Raw genomic sequence first — 20,426 nt, 5'->3', positions numbered from 1 at the left:
ATCTACAGTTTAGCTGTCATGTTATCTTTCAGTGTGTCACCTTGCAACAATGCTGCATATATTCTCAATATGTATTTTTACTTCCATCATCTCTGCTCATCTTAAAACTACTTCCATTATCTCTGCTCATCTCAAAACTATTGTCAAATACTTAACAATGAAAATTCTTTTGAGCCCATTTCTCTTTCTTTTTACCTCTTTTCTTTATACTCAATGGTTCAACCTCTGCAAACATTTTGTTAGTCATAGTTTTTATTATTTTTAATTAAATCCAATTTAGGTATACTCTTATTCATATGTTGAATTTAAAATGTGCACAAACATCATTTTTAATCTGCTTTTATTTCTAACTTAGTTAAAATGTTTTTAATTAAGCACCCAAGAGAGGCACTGTGGAGGAGATAAAGATGAATTAAAAACAACAAACAAAGGGGCTGGGGTTGTAACTCAGGTACAGTGCTCGCCTGGCATGTGTGAGGCACTGGGTTTGATCCTTAGCACCATATAAAAATAAAATAAAGGTATTATGTCCACCTAAAACTAAAAATAAAACAACAACAACAAACAAACAACAACAATTCTTACATTTTAAAATTTGCAGATTTAAATACTCTAGTGCTTGTGGCAGAAGTTACTAGCTGTATATCATTGTTTTTTTTCTCCTACCTCTAATAACAGAACCTATTTTTAGCTGGATGCCTAGACACTGCTCCCATATTCTCTACTGGAAATGCTGTGTGCAGTCTGCATGTCTTGTCCCACAAGATTAACCTGCAATCCTTTGGTTATTTGCTCCTCCCTTTTCTTTGGCTTGCAAATGAAAACAGTGGAGCCATGCCATGAATTTAAGAGATGAAAAGCACATGTTGAAGACAGCAGAACTCCCCCATCAGCCTGAACAACTTATTGTTAACACCAGAAAGAAGAAAAGCTTTACTCTTAAGACATTTTACTTAAATCTTTTTGTTACAGCTACTTAACCTATACTTTTAATAATACAGTTGCCCAAAATGAATTGTTTTGTCATTCATGTTTCAAGTATGCAATCACATACTGAATTTTAGAACAAAATCTGTAATTTGGGGACCATCTATAGTATTTTTAGAATAACTAATTGGAAGGTCAGAAGGCTAAGGTGGCTCTAGGACCCTGAATTTCTATAAGTAAACTAAAACACAACTCAGCATGAATGATCATATCCTAAGAAAATGAAACTCAAAGTTTCAATCAGAAACTGCCAGCTAACCTCTCAATAGGATGTGAAGGCTACTGTTCCACTTTAATGTTTTCTTTGCCTTGTATATTTTGTGAAAGTTCTACCCTCATGCCCCTTTGGTGGAGCCCTAACTACCTGCAGTCTGGAGTTGCCTAATTCATGAACTGCTTTTTGCTCAAATAAACTCTTCAAAATTTTAATGTGCTTAAGTTTACCTTTTAACAATAAAAATTAATATAATTTAAGGATGAAAGTAAGAAGAAATAGGGAATGTCAAGAAGAAATAGGGAATGACTGCAAATGGACATAAGACTTCTTTTTGGAATGATGAAAATTGCCTAAAACTAGACTGTGTTATTGATTACATAATTCTGTAAGTTAAATGAAAGTCATTGATCATAGGGTTAAAATGGGTGAATTTTCTCTAGAAAAGGTATACATCCATAATGCTGTTTTATAAAGTTTTTTTTTTTTTTTTTTTTTTTTTTTTTTGAGAGAGAGAGAGAGAGATAGAGAGAGAGAGAGAGAATGAATGAGAATTTCAATATTTATTTTTCAGTTTTTGGCGGATACAACATCTTTGTATGTGGTGCTGAGGATCGAACCCGGGCAGCACGCATGCCAGGCGAGCGCGCTACCGCTTGAGCCACATCCCCAGCCCTAAAGTTTTTTTTTTTAAAAAAGTTATTCACCTTAAACCATTGATATATTTTAGAATCAATGAGCGTCTCAGTTGAAGATTTTTCCCCTTGGTTAATCTGAAACACAACAAAAATAAATTTTTATAAAAATAAACATAATTATGCTCATCAATAATCTGTCCAAAATGAATAAATCAAGACTTCTCAATATTTTTCTTTTTAAAAATATATGTATGTATTTCCCTTAAATGTCACATAGAATTACTATAACGAAATCACTTAACATGTCTTTGCTTTAGGTTTGATATCACAGCAGTGCTGAGACTAAAGGAAAAAAAAAAACAGGAAAGAACATAAAGGCTTTTAGCTCAATGGAGGCTGGGGGTGGGGGTAAGTGATAAAGGATTTGCCTAATGTATGTAAGGCTCTGAGTCTGACCCCCAGCATTGCAAAAAACAAAGCAAAACAAAAATGAACTGAGCTTCAGCTTATTATTCAGGTCATTATGTTACATGTTTCATTTAAAACAGTACATTTTTTTTTTTGAAAAAGCAGGAAAATTTTAAAAAATCTTACCTTAGCATTTTTTAGTTTTTCTCTTACTTTGCCTCTCAGTGTCTCTATAATGTTTTGATTTTCTTCTGTATCTAACTCTATCAGAAAATAAACATAATATAGAGTTCATAACATTTTCTTTTTTATAAGTTTTTAATACACTTTTTAAAGTTGTCAATGGATCTTTATTTTACTTATATGTGGTGCTGAGGATCTAACCCAGTGCCTTCCACATGCTAGGCAAGTGAGCCACAACCTCAGCCCCCATAATACTTTCTTATAATTAAACATCAATAACATCAAGAGTACCTGTTAAATATCTGAACTGCATGCATTTCTAAGCATCATGACAACTATGAAGACTAGGTCATTGCCCCATGAGAGCTCAGAACCTAAGACCAATGGATGTCCCTTGCATCTCCTAATCTGGAATCAAAAAATTATCTATGATGAATTTTGCTACTTTTGTGACTTCTCTTTTTGTCACTTTCCTTTTCTGATTCTTCAGACAAACTAACTTTTATCTTTTTCCTGTTGGGAAAAAAAAATCCATGAGAACAGTCATATTCTATATAGACTGTTCTGTGGAATATACAAATATACAGATATCAAAGCTGTTTGATTAAACTGGAAGAAAGGAATTGAAGTAGGACAGAAGAGGCTGGGCACCTGAGGAATTTTCAAAACTACCAACCACAATAACCTCTGCAGACATCCTGCTGATCTGACAGGAGGAGAAGCTTAATTATGGCAAGGGTGTTTTGGGTGGGGGTACCAGGTCTGCTGCAGAATCTGAAAGGTAAAGAGGTAAATCTCTAGGTACCTATTTTAAGTACTTAAGTCAGTTTTGTAAAATCAATGTAATACTTCTAACCCCTACTTCAGCAAGCGCTTAGAAGAAATAAATCAGTCTTTAGGGACACAGAAGGCTCGAGCCTTCTGTGTCCCTAAAGACTGATTTAATAATACTAATTAAGTATTATTATTTAATAATACTAATTAAGTATTATTTTCTGCTCATCCACTGGATGATCTACCAGATGTATTGAGAAGGACAAAGGTCACAGTCCTGGACACAAGAAGGAGGACCTGCTGGTCATTTTGCCTAACACTGTGTCTTTTCCTCTCCCTAACTAAATACTGCATGGGTGGAAGTAAAGGGTAATATATATTTAAATTACAATAGGACATGAAAAAATTTTAGTCTCAAATATAACATTCCTTGGAATAATTTAAAAATAATCAGTCACTTTGTTTACACTCTATTCCCAGATTTTACAATGGCACATGACATATAATAGATGCTCAATAAACATCTGTTGAATGAATGAACTGGAGGTCAACCATTATTTATTTTTCTCCCCAAGTCTTGGCACTTCTTAAAGCAGGTTCTGTTACCTATGTATGTTTAAGTTCTAACAGTCTCAAGCACTAGTGAATTCTCCATGTTTTCAGAGAAAGATGGAGAAAATAGAACTTATTTTATTATATGCATTGACTCTTCTATGTATTTCTCTACGCCAATCTTGTATTATCTGGTAAATTTAATTTACACTTAAACTCATTCCTTAAGAAACTGTGTTCCTAGCTGAAACTCTACCATAGGAGTAATCATTTATGATTTTAAAAATAAAAATCAAGAATATCAAAATTGTGAAATACTTAATGAAAACCTTTTGAGAGATGTGTGTCTTCAATTTCTTCTACTGAACTGGTAACTGTCTCTTCTGAAATCTGCAAAAATTTTTTAAAAAGCAAAAAATCACAAAGGATTAACTTGCATCTTTCTGTTTTGTCTTTGAATATCTTTTATGTGTTCATCAACCTGTTGACCATCATCTCCTTTAAAATGCATTTCATACCTTTTGCCTGTTTTCTTAAATTACATCTTTTAATTAACTTATCCAAGCTCTCTCTATATATATGGTGGAACTTTAAGAAATTGCTCTTTGTAATATCAGAAAGTATCTTTTAATAATAAAATCCACAGGTTAACTCTTAGTGTTCATATATTACCTACTTCGTATATCTTCTAGGAGAGTCAAATGGGATCAGATACACATAAAAAGAATTTGAAAATTCAACACTACCAACCAGTGTTAATTATTACTTGATTACTCTGTAGCATCTGACAATGTTAAGAACCCTTACTGTCTGGAAACTTTCCATATTCTTGCCCCTCTATTCTTAAATTTCTTATTCCCTGTATTCTTTAATGGTCATGCTTCTCTCCATAGACTACCGGTAGGTGCATTCCAAGGCTGTGGAGAGTGCATGGCTTCCAAAATCTGTGTCTCCAGCCTTGAATGCTTTCCTGAGCATCGAAACCATATTTCAATAATTCTAGTTGAATGTTCTACCATAATTAAAAGTTTAGTATGTTAATAGTAAATATTCTAAAGTAAACTAAACTAGCAATGTTAAATCCTTTGTAGTGATATGGAATATACTTTTCCTGTTAACTTTAAGAAATGTAATTTCAAAGACTATTATAGTTGCTATAGCTACTAGTTAAATATATATACTAGTTAAAAGAACAATTATCCATGATAACAAATTACTATGGAGATGGAAGGAGAGCAAGAAGACACACATCAGCTTTACCATCACATTTAAAACATGGATTTGTGTCAAATGCCAAAAAGCAAGATACTAACATGATCGTGATAAAAACATTATTATGATAGAAGTACAGTCTATCAACTTTCTGAAAGAACTTCCAATTATTCTTACACCATATTTTAAAATTACTGAATAAAGTCAACATGAACTAAGATGTTCCCTTACTTCTTATTCAACTTTTAATATCTTCCTTAAGATAATTAATACTACCTAATTCTATTCTTGACCAAGAGATAGCAACTCTTGGAGGTATGATGAAACATCAACCCTGAAAAATGACTGACAGAGGTCTGCCCTTAAGTCTCAATATTTTTGCCCAACAATCCTATTTTAATAATTTTCCATCTCCATTTAGAAGGCAGGGACAAAAATATGAATCTTAACTGAGTTATTCTAAGAGACAGGTAAATATTTGTCCATATATGTTTCAATAACTGACTAGACAAAAAAATTTTTTTTGGTCTTGGGGATTGAATCCAGGGGTGCTCTGCCACCAAGCAATATCCCCAGCTTCTTTATCATTTTTTATTTTGAGACAGGGTCTTGCTAAGTTGTTGAGGTTGGCCTCAAACTTGTGATTCTGCTGCCTTAGCCTCCCCAGTCACTAGAAATGTAGGCGTGCATTTATACCCAAAATTTTTTGAGCAAAGCAGGAAACAGATTGCTGGCTGGCTGAGACATGAATATATGGATATTTAAGTTGGAGGATAATTAAATAAATACATAAGTAAATCATCTCTAAAGCTCCCTATTCTATTACTGACAGACTTAATAAAAGAGTATAATTCGTACCTAATACCTTTCCTATTAACATATGAATTAAATGATTTGTATATAAAACTAAACATATCACATTTATCAGGATTATTCTACAATTAGGTTATTTAGTAAAATCAAAATCCTTATAAACTACTTTCTAAAATCACAAAATCTGTACAGAATTACAAAATACCCAGAATAGCAAAAGCAATCTTGAACAAAAAGAGCAAAGGTGGAGGCATCATACTGATTTTCAAAAGATACTCTACAAAGCTCTAAAGTGTCATAAAAACATGGACCAATGGAACAGAACAGAGAGCCCAGAAATAAATCCACACATTTACAATTAATTGATTTTTGACAAGCGTACCAAGAACATACAATGGGTAAAGGATAATCTCTTCAATAAACAATGCTGAAACAACTGGATACCCATATACAGAAGAATAAATTTAGCCCTTCATATCATGCTGTATGAAAAATCAACTCAAAATGGATTAAAAATGTAAATATAAGACCCAGACATGTGGAACTACTAAAAGAAAGCATAAAAGAAAAGCTCCATGCATTGGTATGGGTAAGGATATTTAAGATGATCCCAAAAGCACAGGCAACAAAAGCAAAAATAGACAAATGGGACTAAATCAAATGAAAAAACTTCTGGACACCAAAGGAAACAATTAACAGAGTGAAGAGACAACCTACAGAATGAGAGAAAATATTTGTGAACTATGTGCATGAGAAGGGGTTAAAAATTCAAAATATATAAGGAACTGATAAACTCAATATAAGAAAATAAATAAACTGACTTTTACAAATGAACAAAGGATATGAATAGACATTTCTCAAAAGAAAACACACAAATGATCAATAGGTATATGCAAAAATGCTCAACATCACTAATCATCAGAGAAGTGCAAATCAAAAACACAATGATAATCATCTCACCCCAGTTAAAATGGCTAATACCCAAAAGATGAAAGGTAACAAGTGTTGAATAACACTTGTACACTGTTGGTGGGGATGTAAATTAGTAGCTCCATTATGGAAAAGAACATGAAAGTTCCTCAAAAAATTAAAAATAGAACTACTACAGGATCCAGCAATCCCAAAAGTGGTGTATGTGTGTGAGTGTGTGTGTGTGTGTGTGTGTATGTGTGTGATAAATGAAAAATATTCTTAAGAATGATTATCATGATGCTAAAAGAAGACTATTGTGATATTTAAGATAAACTTATGGTGTTTAAAAATATATACACACAAACACATGAGAGAGATACCTACACTCCCCTGTTCACTGCAGCACTATTCACCATGGCCAAGTTGTAAAATCAACCTAAGTTTCCATAAACAGATGAATGGATAAAGAAAATGTGGTACATTTATGTAATGCAATACTATTGTTTTAAAAAGAAGAAAATCCTGTCATTGGTGACAACCTGGATAGAACCTAAAGGATAGTATGTAAAATAAGTCAGTCACAGAAAGACAAATACTGTATTATCTCACTCACATGTGGAACCTGAAAAAAATGAGCTCATGGAAGGAGAGAACAGAATGGTGGTTACTAGAGGCTGGAGTGGATGAGGACAAGGGCTGGTCTGGTAGGATGATGGGAGAGATTCAGAAGATGATGATGATCAAAGACAGGAGGAACAAGATCAAGAGACCTGTTGTATTACATGGTGACCAGAGTTAATAACAATGTACTCTATTCTTGAAAATTGCTAAGAGAGTGGATTTGAAATGTTCTTGCCACAAAAACAAGTACATGAGATAATGCATATACTAATTAGCTCAATTTAGCCATTCCACAATGTATACAAATTTAAAAACATGTTGTACATAATAAACATTGTCAAATAAATAATGTTTAAAAAGAACAACAAGAAAAGAACAAAAGGAAACCTTAGTTTGATTGGCTTAATAAAATACTTGAATACAAACTCATGATTTTATTAAAAACTGCAATGAATTTTTTTTCCCTTAAGGTTTTAAAAAGTGAAAAATAGTGGAGGCATTTCATTTCAGTAGTTCGTGAGGGGAAAAAAAAGCTGATGAAAAGTGTTGCTTGATAATTAAAATGAGTTACCAAAGGAGATTGGGAAGCCTGTGCTGTTTAGTGGATGAAATTATAAAATGAATTCTCGTTTGCCTGGAAGGAAGCAGGGAATGATTTTAATGACCTCTGTAAAGCTAATTCTATCCAATACTATGATGTCCACATGGTACACAGGCTGTTTAAGATTCAGAATGTTTGGCAGAGAATACAAAAGCAATTGAATGAAAATGTAAACTGTCTTCAGGAAAACATACCTCTTGGTAAAATGCTCTAAGACATTCATACTAGAAATCTTTATAAACTCCATTAATACTTTACCCTTTTTTTAATATTGTCTCTTCTCTTTGAGATCTTTTTCATGATGTTTCTTTCATATCCACTTTCTAAATAAATGAAAAATATTCTTAAGAATGATTATCACGATGCTAAAAGAAGACTATTGTGATATTTAAGATAAACATGGTATTTAAATTTTCTGATTTAATAGAAACAAAACAAATAAATATTCCCTTTAGTTTTTTTATATTTATCATTTCTCACCCTTTAGTATCTAGCAGAAATTCTGGTCAATATAACAAGACACAAAAGAAGTAAAAGAGAACTTTAAGAAACGGAAGACAAAATTATCATCATTTGTAGATGATAAGTTTTTATATATGAAAACTCAAGAGAATGAATCAAAAACATTTAGACATAATAAGAAAGTTATCAAGAGGGAGAAAATATGTAGCAGTCAGCATCTTCCCTGTGGGAGGCCAACCTTATGGGTGACTGAGTTACACTCCCCAGCTGGGTGCTGAGGCGCTCAGTCACAGAAATGGGTGTGTCTTGCTACAGCCCCATGGGTGAAGCTATGCTCACCTGTTCCTTTGTAATATAACCCCTTGCCCTGTTTAGGATAGAATCTTCCATGGAAGTGCCTTGTGTGTGTCCCCTCCTCTTACTGTGCCCTTGGGTGTGGCCTACCCAGGTGTCAGTCAACCTGCTGACAGTGGACATCATGAAGATAGACTCAGCCCCCTGAAACCTGACCCCTTGCCTCATTTGAATAGCTTCTCCTCAATAAAAGGGGTCAGCGGTACTCTCGCTCTCTCTCTCTTTCTGACCCTTAAGGTCAGAGGAGCTGTCACAGCAACCCCAAAGAAAAAGGTATTTGTGTCTCTTGTGTGGTTATTTCGTGCAGCCCAGTTAGCCCAGTTTAACTAGAGTGACCCCTGAGCCTTTTAGTCGCGAGAACAGAAACCCGGCACTTCCCTGTATACTAATATAATAGGAAAAAATCACTTTCATAACATCGATTTAAAAACATTCCAAAATACCTAAGAATTACTTCTTAAAATATGTTGGAATTTCCTTCCTTGCAGAACTATTAAACTTTACTGTGGGAGAAAAAGCAGAGTTTGACTAAATATAGAAATACTACACAGAGGCATAGAGATTAACTAAAAGGTCATTTTAATCATACTAATGTGAAATAATAGATATCTGAATTTTAAAAATGGATGTGGAAACGGAGAATGGGAATGGATGTTAATGAGATACTTAGGTGAAAGGTTTGGAAGTATTTAAAAAGACTGAAGCATTTGGAACAGAATAGAATCAAGTCTAAGTTAATTTTTTTATTTGTTTAACAGTTTAAAAAAAGACACTTAAACAGATTGGCTTAATGATTGTGTGTGTGTGTGTGTGTGTGTGTGTGTGTGAACTATGGGGATCAAACCAAGAGCCTCACACATTTCATGCAGGTGCTCTACTACTGAGCTACAGTCCGAGTTGTTTAAAAATTTTTTTAAGTTTAAGATAGGGTCTTACTTAGTTGCCTAGGCTGCCCTTGAACTTGTGATCCTCCTGCCTCAGCCTCCTGAGTAGCTATTACATACACGCCACTGGAATAGGATAGCAAGAAAACTGAAGTTTGAATTTACCTTCCATTCTTCAAGAACTTCTGAAATGAACTTCCAATCAATACCTGGCTTTTTGATGCTTATGTATTGAGGTGACCAGCACCCCCACCAGGGTAGGTTCCTGCTCAGAAGGTGTGAGCCGCCTGGGAAATAAAAAGTCTGAAATAATCGGTGAGAAATAAAGACTGAAACAGAAATTAGATATGAAAAGCGGAGTCTTCCAGTCCTGATAGAAGCTAGAACTGAACAACTGAAAAAAGACTCCATTTCTTTATTTAAGGGGGATACATCAAAGGCAGGAATAAGGTTTCAGGGGGAGGAATCTGGGGTGCTTGCTTCAAGGTGTGGCACAGGTCTTGCAGTAAAGAGGCTGATTGGCATTTTGACAAGCCACACCCATCTCCCAGAGGCTGTGTGGCTCCAGCAGGTCACCCCATCTCTGGTGATGTGCTGAACTTGAAATGGAGATAGGCAGGATGTCACATGAACCCCATGATTCATGGGAAAACTTTGGGTTTTGCCAGTTACCAGTTTGAGAATGCATTTCTCAAACAAGCAAGCTTGCTACTGGGAGTTCCTGATACCATACTTTCTTGCCTAATGGCATTAACATCACTTTAGTTCACGCACAGTTCATGGATGGCTTCCCACACTTAAATTTTTTCTTCTAAACTAGAGAAAATATTAGCAGTAGTATGACCTAAAGATAGTAAAAGTGTAATAATTAATCAAATTATCAAATAAAATGTTCAAATTATCAAAGTGTAATAATTAATCAAATTATCAAATAAAATGTTATTTTATTTGATAATTTGATTAATTATTACACTTTGATAAGAAAATATTTATCCTTTTTTTATAAGAAAACATTTATCCTTTTTTTTGCACACCTGAGGATGTTCCTAACCTATTCATTTATTATTCCACATAAAAGATAAATAAATTATTATACACAAAATATTGGATAAAATTACAATATTAGATAAAAACTGCATTTTCTCTACTGAAATATCCCTTTTACAACAATTCAACTTTCTGTGTTAGAAAACTGACTCCAAAAGTTAAACCCAATATTCTCTGTGAGGATATTGCTAATTTGCAATTCCTGTAGCTAAAGGGTAAAGAAATTGACTATTTTGGGGTCAGATGGCCTATAAGTCCACAGCCAAAGCATGAAAATTAAAGCTAGAAATTCATTTGGGCTTTTCTGATCCTCAGCTAACAGAAGGCAATTCTATTTGTACAAATATTTCCTTTCTTGCCTGGCAATGGGAAAACTTTGGGTTTTGCCAGTTACCAGAAGTACTATATATCATGATGAGTCCTGAAATAAAACTTCCTAAAGACTCTTTTATGTTTTTTGCAAATTTAATATACAAACAAGAATATATCATGGGGACCTTTGAGAAACCTAAAAAAAAAAAAAAAAGTTGCACAGGAGAACTACTCCTAGAAGGGTTGGCATAAGAAAATATGCCCCTCAAAGTCCAACTTGTAATTTTGGAAGCATCTATCTAGTAATGATGCCTCCTTGGAAATAGATATAATAGAATATAAAAAGTTTTACAAACAGGGATGTTAAGCACAATAAATTTTATTGTAGGTTCTTTTTTATTTGAAATTAATGTAATTAAGTCAAAGATGAAACCAAAAACATTACTTTCCAATGACTATGAAGGTTAACATCTCACACTCTTACACAGTCTTTAGGATGGAAGCCAGCTTCTGTAAAACCAAATAAAACAGCAATGTAATCAGAAAAATAATCTGAAGAACAGCTTGTTGAGGGTAACACAACAAAATAAGCAGCAATTGCCTAATTTGAAAGTCTTTCATATTTACAAATTAAAGAAAATATTAAACTAAATGAATGGAGGTTTGTGGAGGCCAAAATGACCCTGCCAGCTTTATTTCTCTTTCCACATTCATTTTTGGCTCCACAAGTACTCCTTGCAGCAGTGTAATTCAAGATAAAGGCTACAAATACAAGTCTGTATAATTTTCAAGATGTATTTATAGTCTAGTCTACCACATAGTTTTCTTTTTTATTTTTTTTGTGGCAGTGGTTGGCAGGGTTACCAGGGATTGAACTCAGGGGCCCTCAACCCCTGAGCCACATCCCCTACTTTTTTTAGAGATAGGGTCTCACTGAGTTGCTTAGCACCTCCCTGTTGCTGAGACTGCCTTTGAACTCGCAATCCTCCTGCCTTACCCTCCTGAGTCCCTGGGATTATAGGCGTGTGCCCTGTACCAGGTCCCACATGGGTTTCTAACTCAATTCTGGGAGTATAAGACTTATGCAAGATCCTGACTGGATCTTCAGTTTTGGAACAGAATGCTGAAGTACTACCTACCACAAGGAAATGTCTTCTAGGATTCAGCGGACTTCTTTTCAGCACAATTTTCAACCAGATTGCTTCTGTCACACAGTTCGGGTTCACCGGTACTACCAGAATAAAATCACAGAAAAAAAAAACTAGTGTATAGAATTGCTGGGAGCCATTAGCCAAGTAGGTATGACAATTTCCTTGCCAGCGTACCCCATGTTGCTGACATGTTGCAGTGACATTGAATGTAAGTGACCTTGCTCAAGGACCAAGGCAGATTAGGGTGTTCCCGGTTTTAAGATAATCGTGTTTAGGGCGTTCCCGGTTTAGGTTCCAGGTTTAAGGTTTAAGATTATTCCTGCTGGGAATAGGGCGTATCCTGCTGCCTGAGTTCCCCTTGAGTTCTCACGGGATTCAGACAATATATTTTGGAGATAGAAGCCCAGTGGAAGTGGATTTGGGCAGAGAACGTGGATTTCCCCAGAATGTGATTGTAGACGGCTGGTGTGAGTTCGGGAATAAAGAGTTGCTGTTTGAATCTACAAGCTGTGTGGTGGCTCGTGATTGTGTGCCCAGCCAGACTGCGGCATTTGTGCCCAGCCAGACTGTGGCATTGATTAGGGTGTTCCCGGTTTTAAGATAATCGTGTTTAGGGCGTTCCCGGTTTAGGTTCCAGGTTTAAGGTTTAAGATTATTCCTGCTGGGAATAGGGCATATCCTGCTGCCTGAGTTCCCCTTGAGTCAACCATTTTCCCCAGTTTGCCTGAGAAAGTTCTAGGAACAGGCAACTTGAAATAAAAACAAAATAAATTAAAATGAGAACACATTGTTTTTTGAATTGGTCACCCATTCTTTCTCTCTTCCTCAAGGGTGAGAAATTTCACTTACCTCTAAGCTTCAGAAGTTCCCCGTACGGGCCACCAAATGCCACAGTCTGGCTGGGCACAAATGCCGCAGTCTGGCTGGGCACACAATCACGAGCCCAAATCCACGTTCTCTGCCCAAATTCACCTTCTCTGGGCTTCTATCTCCAAAATATATTGTCTGAATCCCGTGAGAACTCAAGGGGAACTCAGGCAGCAGGATACGCCCTATTCCCAGCAGGAATAATCTTAAACCTTAAACCTGGAACCTAAACCGGGAACGCCCTAAACACGATTATCTTAAAACCGGGAACACCCTAATCTGCCTTGGTCCTTGAGCAAGGTCACTTACATTCAATGTCACTGCAACATGTCAGCAACATGGGGTACGCTGGCAAGGAAATTGTCATACCTACTTGGCTAATGGCTCCCAGCATCGAATGATCACAAAAATGCATTTGGTACTACTTACTAATGTTTCTCTGGTTAATTTTAAGCTAAACAGAAATTTCTTTTCCCTTATTTTCCTCCTAGCTCTTGTTGGAAATCTTTCTAAATCTGCCAATGAATGAATGCCCTCTCCTTTCATAACACAACTAAATTCAGTCCAAAGTACAATTTTGTCTTTATCTGGGTTCATCTATTGTCACATATTCTGATGAAAGTCTCACTCAAAGGTATGATAAAAATTAAGACAATGGATTACATTTTGTCAAAATAAAAATATTAAACATACAGAATCAGTTACCCTTTACTGGCGTGAGGAATGGAAAAATAGAGTTCAAAAAAATAGGGCTGAGGATGTGACTCTGTGGTACAGCTCTCGCCTGGCACATGTGGGCCCTGGTTCAATCCTCAGCACTACATAAAAATAAATAAATAAAGGTATTGTGTCCAACTATAACTAAAAATATAAATATAAAAATAAATATTCTACACTTAGCTAAGTGTGATATAGCAGTATGTTACAGCATTCTGTGAATAGCATCATGACTTTCTGAATTCCATTACCTGGCAAGTTTGATAATTAACATAATTTAGTTTAGTGTGATCTTACTATCCAAATCAAAACAGGAATACCCGGTCTGAAGGAGCATTTTCTGACCTGTGAATTCTTATATGTCTTTGAAAGGTATCAAATTTAAATGACCCACTGTTCTCAAGACCAAGTTCAAATCATATCTGGCTCCTGTAGGTCCAGAACCATTTGGGCCCACTTCTCTTGTGTGGGGACTTCTGGTACAATTCAATACAAATTAAATAAATGTGGAAACAGGTTATGAAAACCATGATGTATTCTGAAAGTTTGTATCTAATATACTCACACAATTTTAAGTAATTATGTTACCCACAAAATAATTGCAAGAGTAAAATATACGAATTCACAGAGCAACCACACTAAGAGGTCCAGAAAGTTGACTGGAGGAAGTGCGTGATGCTGTTTTTTATTTGAATCTCCAAGGGGTCTTATGGTTTGAAAAGAAGGTGTCTCCCAAATGCTCATGTGTGAGACAATGCAAGAAGGTTCAGGGGAGAAATGATTGGGTCATAAGAATCTTAACTCAATCAGTGATTTAATCTCCTGATGATTAACTGAGTGGTAACTCAAGCGGTAGTGTGTAGCTGCAGGAGGTGGGAATTGGGGCCTCGCTTTGGGTATATATTTGCATCTGTAGAGCGGAGTCCCTCTCTGCCTTTGCTTTCTGATAACTGTGATGTGAGCTGTTTCTCTCTGCCACCCTCATCCGCTGCCATGATGTTCAGCCTCACCTCCAGCCCTGAGGAATGGAGCCAGACTTCTATGGATTAAGACCTCTGAAACCGTGAGCCCTCAAATAAACCTTTCCTTCTCTACAGATGTTCTAGTAGTCCTTTAGTCACAGCAAATAAAAAGCCGTTTAAAACAAGGGGTAACTCTGTGTCTTCATTTGGTCTTCTTTAGAAAGTCAACCCGTAAGTCCTTTTTCCAAGTGAGGCCAAAAGGCCCTCCAGCCCTCTAATGAGGTCTCCAACATAAACCTCCAAATAAGATTAAACTCTTACATTTCCTGCCATCTTCATTCTTGGCTTTTTGCAACTTCCACTGGCCTAGAGCATTCCACGCGTCAAAGACTGACACAAATTCTATATCTTCCAGAAAGCCCCCCACCCCACCCCGTCCCCACTCTGATCTTGACCTCCAAAGGCACTTAGTTTGTAAGCTAGTTTTTGTTCACTGCATCCTATCTTGCAAGTTCATCTTTGTGCTTATTCCAAAGTGAGGAGGAAGGCTGGGTCATGGGACTTGTTTTCGTCGCACCAAACCTCCAAGGTGTTCCGCAGGCACAAACACCTTGCCCACCGGCATTTGATGCAATCAATTGCTGGCCTCCAGTGTTCTACCACTTCCCCAAATAGGAGGGGAGGCCAACGGAACAGGTCCCCGGGGACTGCAAATCCCAGGGTTCCCAGCGACTCTGTCCCCCAAAGCTGGAGCATTTCCAAGTCGTTGGGCCACCCCATCCCTTCGCCCACCTTAGGCGGGCCCCGCGGGTTTTCCCACAGCGCAGGGCTTCAACCTAAGACCAGAGTGTCTGTCAGGAAAGGGTCCTGGGGGCCTTAACGGGCAGCATCACATTCACCTGGAGGGACAGAGCGCCTCTGTTGCTCCTGGGCAGCAATCACGGGGCTCACGACCCTAGGCTGAGCCAGAGAGGCCACCAACCGCCCACAAGCCTCCTCACCCGGCCTCGTAGCGTCCGGCCCAGGAGCATGCGCGGGGCGGGGGCGGGGGCGGGGAGCGCCCGAGCGCTTGCTTTCCTGAATCCCGGGAGCCGGGGGCGTCTGTTCCCCCACTTTCCCGGGGTCAGAATCCAGGCGCCTTAGTCTTCAGCTTCTATTAGCGCTCACTGCGGGAGCCGGGGACTATAATCACCTGGGGCGTGGCTTTCTTGCAGCGTGGGGTGGGCTTTGCCAGTCCTGCTGATGCTTCCGGGTTTGTCTGTCTTGTTGGGAAGCTGAGAGTGGCGTCAGGCAGAGCCCTTTAAGTGCACACTTGACCAAGTAGCAAACAGGCCTTGCTCCTTTAATGTTTTTAAGAGTCTCCGAGCATGCTGGACATGCTCGCTTGCGTAATGTTTGCTTCCTAAACGAAGCAACTTGCATTGTTTATTTCCCCAGTGCTGGGCCCAGTGAAAACAACTACTTCAATAAACTTGTTTGGTTTGGGTTAGGGGACAGACAGATGTGAATGGTGGGATCAGAAGGTTAAGAGAATAAGTCTATAATATGGGCCCACTGTGCTGACCCCCACATGCTTTCTTTTGCAAGAAGCAATTTCTCTGCAGCCTTGCCTGGCCTAAGTGGACAGGATATATCACATTCCTCAGCAAACTACCTGTTAAAGGCAGAGAAATGCAGGACACAAATAATGTTGATAAGAGGAACCCAAGTTACCATGAAGGAGGAGACTTTTGTGACCAGATCCTGAAACTCGGGGAGATAAGGATAGTTCCTCCTAACCATAAAATCAGTAAAAATGTATGATTAAGTGGAGACAAGGGCATGGAGTACTGCATACAAGGCATATGTTAAGGGTGTCTGAGTGTCAAACCACTCCCCCATGCTAGGTGTGTGAGTGGCAAACTGCTTACCCCTTAGGCACAGCCCTGGGTGTGAGGTCGCACATTGCAGTCCCTGCGATTGTTCCATGGCCGGCTCCTCCCTGCAAGGACAGTTGGCCAGAAATTGTACTGGTGACTGCCTATAATCTGCTTAGTTACTGTCTGAATATATATACACATAGTAACTGCATTATAAAATCAGACCTACTTCCTGCTTGGTCTCCGGGGATCTTGATTAGCAACTCCGTGGCCACACTCTTCTCTACCCTGTTCTGTGGACCTCCTCCATGGATGAGAGAGAGCCAGTGCAGTTAAGAATCCAATTAGAACCAGTGCATACAGGCCAAGGTCACCTAGAGTTGCCATGATAGTGGGGACTTAAAAGTCTGATGTCACCTTTCTGTCAAAAGTCAAGAGGTAGCCCTGGATGGGACTCTCTGGAAACTTCTCTGGGATCCCATTAAAACTGGAGTGCAGGAGAGACACATTGTCCCCTTTCAGCTCCAGAGGACACACTCTCTCCCTTGAGAGTGTCTCCTTCCCCTTTCCTATCCTTTCAATAAACTCATGCCGATTACTCTGAGCCACTTCTGAAATCTTTCTGACTTGGTCAGAAGAATAAGAGTTTTTTTCAAGAGGGTTTCTTTGCGCTACCTCAGTTTCGCAGAAGGCCTCAGTCCCGTAACAGTTTGGAAATTTTAGAAATACCAAGGCAAACTTTACTCTGCCAGAAGGGCTGGGAAGCTGGCTAGCAAGCACACTTGGGTGGGCTGTCCTCTTCTCTTTATAGTTGATCACATAGGTTAGTCTACATGATCAACTGATTTTAAAATAGGGGAGGGCAAAGGGAAGGACGATAGTTAAAAATGATTACAAATCGATCTTTAAAACGTCCCAATTAAGGCTAAATATTATATTCTGAAAATGGACCATTCAAGTTCCTGTTTCTCACAGAAAATGTTCTAGGAAACCCGCAAAGATGAAGTTAAGGAAGTTACTAGCATGGAGGAGAGCACAGCAGTGATCCGTAGTCTTTCATTCATTCAAACGTTTGACAAATGTTTATTATCACCTTTCCAGGAATGCTTGGCAGTGCAGCCCTTCAGAGAGTTAGTTACTCAAAACATTACCAGCACCCTGTTGAGAAACTCTGGTTTAAATGGTCAAGGAACCTAGGGAAACAAAACAAGAAAGAGGGAGGAATTTGATGTATTTGTTGAACTCTAAGGAGACCTGCTGGACCAAAGAGATGATTTCTGGGTGGGATGTGTGGTGAAAGTTAAGATTCAAATGATGGCAGCAGTCTGTGTGATACCGGGCCTTGAAAGAGCCTGGGCAGGTTTGAATTTTATCCTGTCATGAGATCAGTAACCATGGTTATAGAATGTGTCTATAACAGTGGGTTAAAAAAATGTAGCTGCTTCTATAATAGGAAGTATTATAAAACTATTTGTATTAAAGGTTAGGCAGCATTAAAAGGAGAATACTTTGGGGGCTGGAGCTGTAGCTCAGTGGCAGAGATCTTGCCTAGCCCATGTGAGGCACTGGGTTAGATCCTTAGCATCACATAAAATTAAAAAAATAAAAATAAAAAAAGAATACTTTGAATTCTAGTTCTCTCCTCCTTTTTTAAATTTAAAATATCTTTTGTACTTGTAGATGAACAGAATTCCTTTATTTTATTTGTTTATTTTTACATGGTGCTAGGGATCAAACCCACTGCCTCACACATGCTAGGCAAGCCCTCTGCCACTGAGCTATAGCTACAGCCCAACTTGTCCCCTTTCAACTATGTAGCTGTATAACTTTTGGTAATTAATTTTTTTAGTTTCCTTTTCTGTACAATGATAACAATTAGGTAATTATTTGATCATAGGAATGTAATGAGGATCCAGGACAGTAGGTAAAAATAACTTAGGAATACATACCCTTCACTAATGCTACACCAAATTTCACTTTCATAGGAGTCTAGTATATGGTTGTGGTGTGGGGAATTGCCGCAGTCTGGCTGGGCACAATTCACGAGCCACTTGTCAAGCAGAAATAAACTTTATTTTTAGAACACACACACCACACCACAGAACTCTTCAGGAATTCCCTCAGAGCCCAACTGCCACCACCGGGAGCCTCTCAACCCCTGCCGCCCCCCCCCCCCAATTCCTCCCGCTCTTGAGGCCAATTGGCTGGGTCGCATGGGCAGAGCCAAAAGAGTCCCCCATGAGCAGCTCCGTGGTCTGAAAGGGCGGGGAAACAGCCCAATGAGCATCACCGCAGAGGAGCCAATCAGCTGGCAGCTGGAAGTTTGCTGGGGCCACAGTGAGCCAATGAGCTGGAAGTTTGCTGGGGCCCCTGTGAGCCAATCAGCTGGAAGTTTGTTGGGGCCCCTTGGCTGTGGTTCTCAACAGGGAATTAAAAAAAAAATGTACTCAAGCATGTTATTCTAAGAAAACAGGACAGAAATCAAGAAGAAACTTTGAGAAGCTTGCATTTTCACCATAGGTAAAAGAATCAACATTAAAAAAAAAAGATTGCTGTAGAACATACTGTTTTTTTTAAATGAATCTAAATGGGGAAGGACAAATCAACCCTTGCCTTCCTAAACAGAGTCTTCTATTCTTTGCTGCTTTTATTGCCTCAAATATGGGATGTCCCTTAGAGGAGAAGTGACAAGACCTAGATTTGGGTTTTCACTTTCCCATGAGATTTCCATGCCATTTGACAACTCCAATCAATTCTGGCTTCATTTTTTTTAAAAAATAATATTTCAAGTGGAGATAGTATCTTCCCTAAAAATTATCTACCCTAACTCACATTATCATATGATAAACAGGATGATATTTATGAAAGTTTCTGGGATAAATGAAAGCCTGCAATGTAATCGTCATTACAGCTAACTACTCCTTAATTCTCACCAGAATGTGACCAAACCAGAGAAGACTCACTTCATTTCAGTGTTAGTGAAATTATCTGTTACCTATGCTTTACCACTTACATTTTAATAATTTGTTTAATTTCTCTTAAAATTATTGCATTTATTTATTTTGTATATGGTCTAGGTATTGGTTCAATCAAGTAGGGTGACCTTATTACTACTTGTCATTATTTACTGGGATTTATGGCCCAGGTAAATGCTTGTTCAGGTTTTTATGGTCATATGCCATTTTGTTAGTTTATTGTGGTGCTGGGGATGGATCCCCGGGGGCTTCTGACATCCTAAGGAAACATCTCCAGGCCCAGTACATCATTTATTAACTGAAAGTTTATTGTACACTGTATGCATGCTACCATGCCCAGGATTCTTTGGGAATACAAAGGAAGCATCAGGTCTACTTTACATCTTTAAAGAGCTCAAAGTATTCATTGTGAGAATAAGACTTATAAAAATATTAGAGATTAAGAACATATAATAGCTTGCTGAATTTTATGATCCATTAATGCAAATGTCAGTTTAGAGAAGGAAGAACACAAAGGACTTTTGGTTGGCAGAGCATTAATATTATATATGTATGCATATTTTGTATATATTTTATGCAGATATGTAGATGTGTGTGTATATATGTATGTATATGTATGTATATGTATGTGTGTGTGTATATATATATATATATAAAAGTACATATATCGGAGGCCCCCGAGGAATAGTGCTGGACTTCTATGGACTGAGACCTCTGAAACTATCTGCCCTCAAATAAACTTTTCCTCCTCTAAAATTGTTCTGGTCAGATCCTTTAGTCATGGCAGCAAAAAAGCTGACTAAAACACCTATATTCAGATTTCTCAATGTAATTGTAATTGGTTTGGATTTTGATCCATGCTCCAATAAGGGTCATACATATATTTTAGTTGTCATGTATCTTTACTATTCTCCATCTAGA

General features: G+C 37.7%; 1 protein-coding gene and 1 long non-coding RNA gene across 2 annotated transcripts in view; both read right to left on the bottom strand.

Moving 5' to 3' along the window:
- Positions 1 to 10,426, bottom strand: part of Cc2d2b (coiled-coil and C2 domain containing 2B) — a 97,306-nt gene extending 86,880 nt beyond the window's left edge. Inside the window, 5 exon segments of the mRNA XM_046450348.2 lie at positions 1,907 to 1,974; positions 2,434 to 2,510; positions 4,086 to 4,146; positions 8,174 to 8,238; positions 9,781 to 10,426. Of these exon segments, the coding sequence (XP_046306304.1) occupies positions 1,907 to 1,974; positions 2,434 to 2,510; positions 4,086 to 4,146; positions 8,174 to 8,238; positions 9,781 to 9,787 (278 nt within the window). The 5' untranslated portion in view covers positions 9,788 to 10,426.
- A 911-nt stretch (positions 10,427 to 11,337) lies between these two features.
- Positions 11,338 to 13,073, bottom strand: LOC131424403 (uncharacterized). Its single transcript, XR_009227341.1, has 2 exons — positions 12,114 to 13,073; positions 11,338 to 11,484 (listed from the first exon to the last, which is right to left on the bottom strand). It is a non-coding gene; the product is annotated as an uncharacterized LOC131424403 (long non-coding RNA).
- Between the last annotated feature and the right edge of the window lie 7,353 nt (positions 13,074 to 20,426).

Source organism: Marmota monax, unplaced genomic scaffold, assembly GCF_021218885.2.
Source record: "Marmota monax isolate L192 unplaced genomic scaffold, Marmota_monax_Labrador192_F-V1.1 WCK01_AAM20220418_F8-fsc00004, whole genome shotgun sequence".
In the NCBI taxonomy this organism is placed as follows: Eukaryota; Metazoa; Chordata; class Mammalia; order Rodentia; family Sciuridae; genus Marmota; species Marmota monax.
Note: the sequence above shows the minus strand (reverse complement) of the source record. Positions and strands in the feature narration are given on the sequence as shown.